Here is an 11,938-nt window from a genome sequence, read left to right on the forward strand (position 1 = left end):
TTTGAAAAAAAAAAAAGAAAAAAAAAAGAAAAAAAAGCAAATAAACGAGGTTGTATAGTTGGATAGGCAGAATTTGTTTTTCTATTTTTAATCTTCTGGGGTTTTTTAGGTTTATTAAGTAATTAATTTACTTTTATTAAGTAATTAATTTACTTATTAATTTATTTAACGATTTGTTTATGAATTTAACGCTTATTGTATTTCACACAACACCGGTGTTCCACTAAATCGTGTGACCATCGTATCCTGTGACGAAAAGGGGCGGAGACAGTTGTAACGTTAGCAACCACGCTGAGAGACTGGGAAGGGGGGAAGCGTTATCGTTACAGTGAAGGATTGCCCTCTGAGAAAATGTCTCGAAATACAGACCAAATGTTTATCTGAGACGTCAACAAGAGCCGAGTTTACTTGAGAAGCGGCGTGTCTTTATATCGAGCCGGTAAGGACCGCGGGTGGTTTTATTTTTGTTGATAGCAAAGACTCCTGTGTTGGTTCGTCACTGATCATCAGTAACCTTAGCTGGCTAATCAGTTAGCATGTCCGTAGCGAGATGGTTATCAGTGACGGAGCGTCACACGGAAACATTTCTGTTTGTGTTTCAGTGAGAGTACGTTTACGCTGTGTTTTAACGTTAATAGAGATGCGATGGTTAAGTTGAAACCCAAATAACCGCTTTAAAATTGATCAGTCACTGCCAGCGGGCTAATGCTAACAGCGAAGTCAGCCTGTGACGCCTCGCCTGATTTTGACAGCTCACTGTGAGAGGAGCAGCGGACCAGGCCAAAACCACACACTTCTGCAATCTGATTTAAATCCAAAAACAAGTTACCCGTTTCCTTTTTTGATAACCACCGCATAAAGAGTCGATTTATTTTCTTCCTATAACATTAGATTCTTTAACTATTTCTTATTGGCTTCCAGGTAAACGACGCCGACGTCACGTTTTCTGCACAATGGTTTTTGTTAACCTGTTGTTGGTCTGCTCTTGTCAAAACCAAGATATTAAAATATCTCGAGATATTCGCTTTTCCACGAATTGCACTTAAGCATGCAATTAAAATATTATTACATTTTAGTCGAGCACGGGTTTTGTTTGCGATGCTTTGATTGTGTGAGCGCCCCACCCTGCATGTCAAAGCAGGATTAACACCCTCGGGGCCCCTTACGGATCTCAGCACACGGCCCCCTCAGGGACCCTATTTTAATTAGAAGCTCTTTACATCACACATTACAAACGATAAAACCCAAATGTGGGGCAATTAAATGTATCTAAATGATGACTAATAGTTGGTAGAAATGAAAATATTGTTTATTTCCAAAGAATAATGATAATTTGGCTGATTCTGAAGTTTCTTTACAGACTTTAACTTTAAATATCTGAAATATTTAAGTAGTTATTAATATTAGGAGCATATTATAGATCGATCTATCTATCTATCTATCTATCTATCTATCTATCTATCTATCTATCTATCTATCTATGTAATAAAATGCATACATTTGTAAAAGTTCAAATGATTTATTTTGTATCTAAAACATCTTTTTATAACCTTATAGATCAGATACTGTCAAATTGAGTGTGTTACATCTTTTAATTTGGCAAATAAAACTGATCTTATATTAGTTCAAATGATTTATTTTGATTTACCAAACAAAACCCAATACCATTTAAAAAAAAATCAGTTTTAAAAACTGCTTTTAATTGATTGACTTTTGACATGTCTGACAGATCTGGGCAATTAAATTATTAATTTGACAAGAGAAGAAAAGCGAGCTCTGACAATGAGATTTTTGATCGCTCTGAGTTTTATGGAGAAATACAGAGAGAAACAGTTTTCATTTATAAATTGTACATGCTCTCCAAACCTGGGTGGACAATGTAGCAGTGGTGTGAAAACGTATAATTTGAGTTGCATGTGATGCTTATTACCCAAAAAATGACTAGAACGCCTGTGAAGTTGTTTGTAATGACACTGTCTCCACTGCAGAGTGAAACCAGCTTTCCAGGCGTGTTTCTTTTGATGGGTTTATTGCTCTTGACCTTTCAATCATGCTTCCAAAGTTCAGCGCAAGTTTAGACTGAAGGGTAAAATGACACAGAAATTAAGTGTTGCTTCACCACATGAATTACTTGTTTGTTTATTTGTATAAAAAGGAAGAGTCTGCATTTTGTAAACTATTCTCATAAGTCATATTATTAATGAGCAGCGTGCATGTTGACTTGGACGTCATTATATTTAATACATGTTTGTATTTACGTTATCTCCCCATTGAGATGAGCTACGCTTTCATGACTTCCTGTTTGCAAGAGAAGAACATTAATGTTCCCTTAATGCTGTGAATAACTCTAAAAGCCATCACCCTCCTAAATCACAACCATAAATGTATTAGAGGATTATAGCTTGTGCTTTATAGCGTTTAGCTCGATAAACCTTTCAGATGTCTTGTTAAAGAGCCGCCGCTGTGCCTTTAATTTTAAATGATGCTTTGACGGTGCAATATATTTTAAACATGTTAAGTAAATCGCAGCGCAGCTGACAGTTTGCAGATGTGCTGCACAAAATGTGGCTGCGTCTTTAGTTCGTTGCATTGCAAGTTTTCTAGTCTGCAGATATTACTTTTTCAGTTTTTACCTCCACGTGTGTTTTATTTGTTAAAGTCACACTATATGTGAATAGCTGAATAATAAATTATTTTCAAACTCTTGAAAAACAATAAATCAATTAATTGCATGATAAATTAACGCAAGCTCACTAATTTCCATTTGCATGATTTATCATTTTTCTCTTTTCTCTCTAACAAAAACTAAATGACAAAACTCTCCAGTCTCAACTGGTTATTTTTTGTTTTAGTTAATTTTGCCTACAGACACTTCATAATTAAATGTATTTGCTGCTTCTGTTTTGTTTATTTTGGATATTTAAAATGTCTTCCAGTTCCTGGGTTCAATGATCATTACAATTTAAAGTTTATTAATCTTTGACAATGTGTTCTTGCATTATTATGCCATTACCATGATATTACTTGAAAATGGTTTCAGAACAACAATATTATCATTTATCGCAATAACTTGAAGGACAATTTATAGTCCAGTAAAATTTCTTATTGTGAATTTATTTTATGCAGTTAAGTAACTGCTTTAATCTTTTGTGCACATGCTTCTTTATTTGAGGTTTTCTGATTTATTTCTGTTTCATTGCTCCTCTGTTTACCGTCCCTTTAAACTCTAACATCACTGCTTTATGTCACAACTTATAAAGAACCATGATTTCTGCACGCATGGTGACGATTGCCTGTTTGATGCAACTGGTCCTCAAACAAGACATTTGATCATCCCACCTCACATGTTCTTTCTGTCTGTAGCTTTACAAATATTCATCTGTTGGTTTGTGAAGTTTTTGTAGAGGAGAAGAAATCCCGTGGAATGCTGCCTCTTCTTGACGATGTGCTGGTTTGGGATTTTTGCTTTCAGACAGTTGTTTTGATGTGTAATCATGGCTAGTTTTTACATCTTCTGGCACCTAATTAGCATCTCAAAAGTTCAAATAGTCCCACAGGAGTTGAAAAGGAGGCTTTGTGAATCCGGCTTTCTATCCACAAAACAAGACAGGAATTTAAAGAGGAGAAGCAAAAACAGACAGGGTGGATTAGCAGTGCTTGCCAACGACTTATTGTGTCATGCAGGACATGTTGCCATGGGATATTGTCTCTGCTGCCTTGATAATGAGCTGTTGGCATGTCCTGCAGCAACAATATTCAGTCAGAGGCCTCTAGTTTGTTGGAAGACTGACTGCTACGATGAGTTACAGCAACAAAAGTATTATTTAATTGAATTTGTATAATTACATACTAAGAAATAAAATGTAACTGTTTCTGGACTACTGATCAGCAAACAATAAGAAGTTCTGATGAGCAAAATGAACATAAATCCTCACTGAAATGAGTAAATAATGAATTGTCCAGATAATGTAGTTTGTTGTTAAAGTATTGAACCGTTTCACATTCTGTCACAGTTCAGCCACAAACTTCAGTGTATTTAATTGGAATGCAGGCCTTTTGGGGTATCTGTCAACCAGCTTTGCACGACTAGAGACTGAAATTACTGCTGTTCTCCAGGGTGAAATGGCTCAAGTTCAGAGATGCTTGGAAGGATAGTAGTAGTGTGGCAAAATCAATCTTCCAGTTTGAATTCTCAGTTGGATTTGGGTGTGGATTTTATCTGGGACACATTCTGACACATAGATCAACAGGAACTGGCCTCACTTGAGGAAGTTGAACCTCTGCCACCGTCTTCTCTTGAAGGATTGCCCTCTATTTAGCACCATTGATCTTCCCGTCAACTCAGGCCAGCTTCGCTGTCCTTTCAGCATGATGCTGCCACTTCCGTGTTCCAAAGTGGGGATGGTATGTTAGTTTTTCTCTCACACAGCATCTTGCATGAAGGGAAAGAAATTCAACTTTGGTCTCATCTCACTAGATCACAGTCTTTAGACATGTTTGCTATAATCCTTAGCAGACACGTCTTACGTCCTTATATTGGATTGTACCAAACTAAACTAATCAATTATCATTATCATTAATTGATTAAACGGATAGAGAAACTGCCACATTCTGCAGATTTTTCATTTAACCGCTTAAGACTTTTTATACAACATCAGAAATACATTAAAAGTTTGTTTTTTAAAATAGAAAATAAACATTTCATTATATATATATATATATATATATACATATATATATATATATATATATATATATATATATATATATATATATATATAATATGTTTTGTGCATGTTTTGATTAATTATTACTCTAAGCATGTTTTTTAAGCAAATGGCCCGTTTTAAGTCATATACTCCAGTTAACGATTAATCGATTACTAAATTAGTTGACGATTATTTCAGTAATCGATTCATCACGACTAATCGTTCCAGCCCTAATTTAATGTAAAACAATCTACCATTTTCTTCTTCTTCCGTGTTGCTCTGACTTTAACATTCCTTTCCCTTTGAGTTTAGCGTCTCTTATAGTCGGTGTTTCATTTATCTTTGTGATAACATTACAACCGCTGCCCTGTTTAAACGAAGCGGCCGCTCACATGGCTGACAATGATCAGGAACGTTGAGAAGGTATTTGCACACTGCAGCCTCGCCGTTCCTGTTGCACCACTTTGGCTTGTAGGTTTTTATGCTTCAACAGTAAATAAGGTCAACTCCTGGAGTCGGAATATGCCGTTAAGATAGACTTCATATATCCAGGTGTGACCTGATGTTTTTTTTGAGTCGTTACTCAACATATCGGTGTGTTAAATGTTTCTGTACACGCAGGCGTGGAAAAACTCGTCATGCATGGAGATGTCACGTTGCAGCAGACTGATTAATGTTGTTTTCTGTGTCTACTATCAGATGAAGGGAGGGTTTATGCGCAACCTTTTGAGAAAAACACAGGAAGTCACTGAACCTTTAAAGCTAATTTTACCAAACGGTGTTGATGTGCTTGTTCTTCTCGACTGCAGACTGGACAGTGAGGGATGCCGCCAGCGTCCAGCTGTGACTGCCCCCACCTGGACTGTGTGGGGGAAGTCACAAAGGAGGAACTTATCCAGAAATCACATGTGAGTAATTAAACTACTATAAACTGTAATTCATAGTTTTATTTCTGTTGTGCTAATTGCTTAGCATAGTGGTGTCTACAGTCAGTCCACTTTTTTCCAGCTGCGCCCTAATCAGTAACACATAATGCTTGTTTCCCCCCAGTATCTGGGGGAACGGTATCTGATGGGAATCGACGTGCTTTCAAGTAGAACTTTTTTTTAATACCACACACCTGATTTCAAAACCCCCAGCACCAACTAGTGGCCTGGCGAAGGCATTACACCTTTTCGATGTGTGCCGTTACTATGTAAACAAAAATTGTAATTAGAATATCTTCGTGTAAATGTGTTAACAGAAATGGAACAAAAATTCCATTTTTGTTGTATCATTGTCATGTAAACAGGGTGATCATGCTTCATTAGCATACCTCTGCAGAACTTTATGACATTCTATGAAGGCAGCTGCATCGTTTAAATCGGAGCGAGGTCCATTTAAAACCGGCAGGACAGCAGCTGTTGAGGACTGGAGCTGGACACCCATGACTTAGCATCTTTACCTCTCATTTTCAGGGCCAATGTCAAGACTGTAAAGTCAGGGGACCAAACCTGTGGGCTTGTTTGGAGGTAAGGTGATGCCTGCTGGGTAGCTGATCCGACTATGGATATCGTGCCTTGCAAAAGCGTTCATACCCCAGGAACAAAGGTTTTTATGCTTCTGCGTCGACTAACTGCAGTGTTTTTTTATTTATATTGTATCAGGGCTGCAGATAATGAATATTTTAGTAATTGATTATTCTGATGATTAACTGATTAATCGTATAAATAAAATGGACGTATTCTGCTGATTTTTCGTTTAACCTCTTAAATTTATTTTTCAATATTAGAAATACAGAAGAAAATGGAAATCGACTAAATAATTTTGTTTGTTTTTTAAATTAGAAAATAAACATTTTATTGCCAAGAATGCAACAATACAGCATTCCTTTAGTGCAGTGGTTCCCAAACATTTTCTGGGCCCCCCCCTATGGATTACAAATAGCGTTTGTGGGTGGGGGGAGGAATCTTACAGACTCCCTGTCTCTGACAACAGAGGGAAAGGGGGCTGTGAATCGACTTTTTGGGGGGCAAAATTAATGTACGCAGCTGGACATAGACACCAACATCGGTAGCCTACAAGGTACTTGTTAAGCTTAAGGTTCTGTATTGTTATTAGCTACTCATCTTTTAGCTAACATTACCTGCATCCAACAGCTTTACTCAACAGTCTGTTAGTTTGGGGGAAAAACTGTCAATAGTTCTTTGCGTTTTGCTGGTTTGCTGCCGTGATTCTAACCCAAACCTACGTAGCTCCGCACAGCAACAGCAGGTCTCCTTCACAGGTGGAAACCCAGCGCGAGCGTCGTAGTGCTCATGTTGCGTTTAAAGGCGGCTCGGAAAAACAGGTTACAACATGTTAACAACGGATTAAACAGTTTTAACTGCTGATAAAAGTGACAGAGGACACAGATATGGGAAGTGTGGAAGCCTCTACTGTATCAAATTGACATAGGAATAACAGAGAGTTGGCCATTCTAAGGTAAAAACCCAGCACATACAGTGTTCATGTTTTTTTTGGGGGGGTTTTTTGCATCCAGACCGCTTCCCGCGCCCCCCCCTGCAATGGCACACTTTTACTGGAAGACATTAAAAATATCCAAAATAAAGAAACAAAACAAAAATTAATCATAAAGTTTCTGTAAACACAATTGTAGTTCAAAAGAAGGGCTAATTGAAATTAAAGCGTCAGACTGAAGACTTTTATCATCCACTTTTTGTTAGAAAGAAAAGGGAAAAACGATAAACCAAATGGAAATCTTTCAGTTTGTTTTAATTTATTATGCAATTAATTGATTTATTCCTTATTGCGACAGGCTTAAACTTCCATTATCTTTAGTGGAAAATGGTCTCAAAATGACAATATTATTGTTTATCGCAATAATTATGGGACAATTTATCATCCAGTAGAATCTTATAATGACAAAATGCTGAGAAGTTCTAAGTGTATGGATACTTTTGTAAGGCATTGTGGGTTTTCATAATTAAACTCTGTTTTTTTACATTCTGCCGCTTTTCCTGTCTAGAACGGCTGTGCATATGTAGGCTGTGGAGAATCCCATGCTGACCACAGCACAGTCCATTCCCAGGTGAGAGATCTCCCAGCCTTTACGACGCATCTTAGCCAGAAAAAGATTCACATCGAGACTGTGGTGTTTAACTTGAAACTATTAAAAGAGGAGGATTGAGTGAGGAAGCAGAGGAGGTGCATGTTGAAGTCCCTGAAATACCACATCAGAGTCCCAGGAGCCATTACGAGCAATAAAACCACCTACAGCACTGCATGTATTTTTAACCTCCTCTCCCTGTGATCATACACACACACGCACGCACACACACACACGCACACACACACACACACACACACACACACACACACACACACACTCACATCCAGCACGTGCATCCTTTTAGCCCTTTGAAGTGCACTGAACTGACTCTCTGCCTAGATCTCCGCTTTCAGTTCGGTTTCAGCAGCAGATCATCCATTATTAATTTTCGATCCTCGGGGAAGTGGGGGAGATTCGCTCTCAGCTCCATGGTTACAGTATCCACCACTCCTCTTTGCAGTCCTGCCGTTTACTCAGCCTCTTGTCTTCTTGATTGGAACTTTCCTCCCCAGAACATTAGGGCTAATTGGGGTTAGGAGTAAAGGTCGATTTAAAAGGCAAACATGTAATTTGCTGTGCCTTGTCACTGCAGTTAGATTGTGCAGGATTAAAATGGTATCTTCTTCTTTCTGTATTGAACTGCATATTTAAATGTTGTATGAAATGCTTTCTGTGTGCTGAATGTCCGCAAGGAGAAATTGTTTAATCTTCTTCACCATTCATCCAGGAACCAGATCCTGTCTGGATCTGGCAGAAACTATTACTGATATTACAGTTTGAAATTTATTCCTTATTCAGCTGAACTCTGAAGTTTTTGTTTTGTTTATAAGGAAGCTAAGGTTAAAGTATTTGTCCATCCGTTGGTCAACCGTCTAACTGGCCACTCAATCAATCAATCAATCAAATTTTATTTGTATAGCACATTTCAGCAGCAAGGCATTTCAAGGTGCTTTACGTAATTAAAGAAAAATATATCTATCCTTCAGTCGATCAACAATCCTGAAAGTTTTGTAAATCTGAGTGTTAAAAAGAGTGAACACTATTTGTAGAAAGGAACTCAAACAGTGGCTGCTTATGTTGTTAATATTTTATAGATGGGGTCGAGTCAGGTTTATCAGTATAGCACATTTCAGCACCAACTCTTCCCACTGTGGCTCTCTGGGAAGAGTTGTTGTCTTGTGATCGGGAGGTTGCAGGTTTGATTCCAGCTTCCTCCTGCCACAAGTCGATGTGCCCCTGGGCAAGGCACTTAACCCCAAATTAATCTTTGCTGATGAATATAACGGGTGAACGAGGGAATAGTTGTAGAAATATTTTGGTTTTTCTAATTGAAATAAACTGACAGCAGTGTCAAAGCAGTTAACTGCAACACAAGGCACTATAAGGTTTGGTGAAGAGGCATACGGCATTCTTATTCATGGTTTGCCTCGTACATTTTCCTTCATGAATCTTTTAAATGGGTCGGGGGGGATTTGGGTACCGTGTTCCATCTGGTGTGTCGCTTTTGCCAAATCTGTCCTGGCCCGCTGCGCAAAGGCTAATGGACTCCCTTATGAATAATACAGGCTCTGCTGGTTGGCTGCTGCTCATGTTCAGTCAAACTGTTTCACTGCTGCTGTGTGTCAGGGCGGCAGTGGGTCAGCGGGTCTCGGACATTTTCCTCCACGGCACACAGCTGACACTAAAAGACACTAAAATCTCAGCCCGAATGTAGTTAAGTCTCTTGTGTTGACGTCTGTGAATCCATTTGCCTTGATAAGCCAAAACGTCACATCTGTGTTCCAAGTCCAAACGTTTCAATTGTTTTTATATTCTCAATGAAAACAGGGCTTGAAAGCCATTTTAGGGTGAAATAAAAGATGCAGATTCACAATTCTTGGACAACAGTTAATCCAGTCATGTAGGATCTAATTCAGTCCAGATTAAATTAGGGATATTATTTTAGTAATCGATTATTTCTGCTGGTTAATGTGATGAAAAATTGGATCTGCACATTCTGCAGATTTTTTTTTATACAACCACATTTTGTACAATGTTACAAATATGTTAAAAGATGCAAATAAACAAATAATTTAATACAAATTTTAAATAGGAACATGAACATCTTATTGCTTAAAATGCAGTAACAGCATTCCTTTAGTGAACAGTTGGTCATTTGCACCAAAGGATGCATCTGCAGCTAAAAAATCCTTCTAGCATCAACATGTGAAAAGCTCTTTCTGCTTGACTTAATATTAATACGGTGTAGCGCTAATCTGTTGCATATGTTTTGTATTAACCGATGAATAATCTGGTATCTTAAATAGGAGATTATTCTCTTTTTGTTTTACAGAATTTGAACCAGGTGAAGCTAAAACTATTTCGCTTGAGGAGTTTTGTGTAGAATAAATTTATTTTTTTAATCTTAATTCCAATATGTGTATATGTTTTTTGGACTACTTTGGCTTAATTACTACTCTCAATGTGTTTTTCTTTCTGCAAATTGCTATTTATAAAAATCTGTTTAATCCAGTCAACAATTAATCAAATACTGAATTAGTTGAGTATCTCAAAAATCAATTAATCACGATTAATCTGATTAATCATTTCAGCCCTACATTAAATTCAAACTAAACTCATTGCATAATATGTTTCAGATCTAATGAAATATGAATTATGACACCATCTAGCCAAAATTAGCTGATCATTTAAAGCCAGTGTTTTGTGTTTGAACACTTAAAATAAGAAACATATTAGCAGATATTGATAATATTTGTTAGAACCAAAACAGTTCTTCAACTAGAACATGTTCAACTCTATTTAAATTTGACCTTTGACTTCCAAGATAAATATATTTGTCAGAGAAAACGCATATTAAACACCGAGCTATTTAAACAGGGATTGTTTCTATGAAAAGAAATACATCATAGTGCAAATGATTTTACTGTTCTGAAATCATTCATTGTAATAAATATTAATAGACTGTTCTGTTTTCCTCAGTAGACTGCATTGTGATAAATCGGCTGTGTGTCTCACCTGCAGCAAACAGCTGCATGAAACAAGGCCACCAGAGGAAACCATCTAAAACTACACCAGCCTCAAACATTTCTGTGCATTTCCGTTATAGGAGATGTTATTTACTACATTTTATTTTAAATATTTGAGTGTGGACTCCTTTGGAATCGCTCTTTGATTGTCTAGCAGGGATATTAATGTTGTTTTAATTGGTTTTTGTGCAGGAGACGAGGCACAACCTGACGGTGAATCTTACGACGCTTCGGGTTTGGTGCTACGCTTGCGGCAAAGAGGTTTTCCTGGAGCGTAAATTAGGTCCTCACTCTCCAAACGCCATCGTCGAACCTCTTCCCTTATCGCAGAATGACGTTCAGGTACGAGCCGCCTTCACTTTTTCAACAAGGATTAATGTTACAGCCCAGTTTGTATTGGTTGCATGTGTTGCTGCACAAGATTCAGCAGTTGCAAAATGTTAAAATTGTGCTTTTTTGTTTACTAAATACCATATGATGATGTTATCTGTGGACGATGTTGCTTTAGGATAACAGTAAGGCCCCTGGGAGCCCAACTTCTCTGAAGCTGCCCTCTAATGTTGGTTATGAAGACTTGGACATGGAGACAGAAGAGGAGGACGACCTGCGGGCCAGAGGTGAGTTCACCAAATTGTGTTTTTATGTGAAAAACACAAGGAAATGCTTTAAAAAGGCCCCGTTCTTCTTTCTAAATAAGTGGTTTTAAGTAGAGATGCACAGGTCTGATATTAATATCCATATCTGTCCTGATGTTGCAAAAAATACAAACTTAAATTCTTGATCAGATATCGTGACGATTTTCCCAATCTATAAGGGTGAATCTATTCAGTCTAATTCTATGCTTTGTGCTCTGAGTGACGTCATGCTTTATTATTTATTTTACACTATATGTAGATTTCCTAATTGCACTTTCTGAATCATTTGAAGGGATTGTTAGTTGTTTCTTTTACATGTTTGACCAAAGAAGACACAAACCTGTTTGTTTTGTCACTTTCAGTTTCTTTATTACTTATTTTTCTTTGGCTGTTATACTCATTATTGCTCTGGCTGAAAGTTGTTTTTAAATGTTTGACCAAGATATTGGTGTATTATTTAAATTTTTTTAAGGATTT

General features: G+C 37.4%; 1 protein-coding gene across 2 annotated transcripts in view; it reads left to right on the forward strand.

Moving 5' to 3' along the window:
* The first annotated feature begins 273 nt into the window (after positions 1-273).
* usp33 (ubiquitin specific peptidase 33) overlaps positions 274-11,938 on the forward strand; it is a 39,842-nt gene continuing 28,177 nt past the window's right edge. For both annotated transcript variants that reach the window (XM_015027998.1, XM_015027999.1), the window contains exons 1-6: positions 274-439; positions 5,519-5,617; positions 6,167-6,220; positions 7,717-7,779; positions 11,019-11,168; positions 11,335-11,443. In XM_015027998.1, coding sequence (XP_014883484.1) covers positions 5,534-5,617; positions 6,167-6,220; positions 7,717-7,779; positions 11,019-11,168; positions 11,335-11,443 — 460 coding nt within the window. In that variant the 5' untranslated portion in view covers positions 274-439; positions 5,519-5,533. The remainder of the gene's footprint in view (positions 440-5,518; positions 5,618-6,166; positions 6,221-7,716; positions 7,780-11,018; positions 11,169-11,334; positions 11,444-11,938) is intronic.

The sequence above is a fragment of the Poecilia latipinna genome, unplaced genomic scaffold (assembly GCF_001443285.1).
Source record: "Poecilia latipinna isolate Pla-1442-1.1 unplaced genomic scaffold, P_latipinna-1.0 Scaffold112, whole genome shotgun sequence".
Classification (NCBI taxonomy): Eukaryota; Metazoa; Chordata; class Actinopteri; order Cyprinodontiformes; family Poeciliidae; genus Poecilia; species Poecilia latipinna.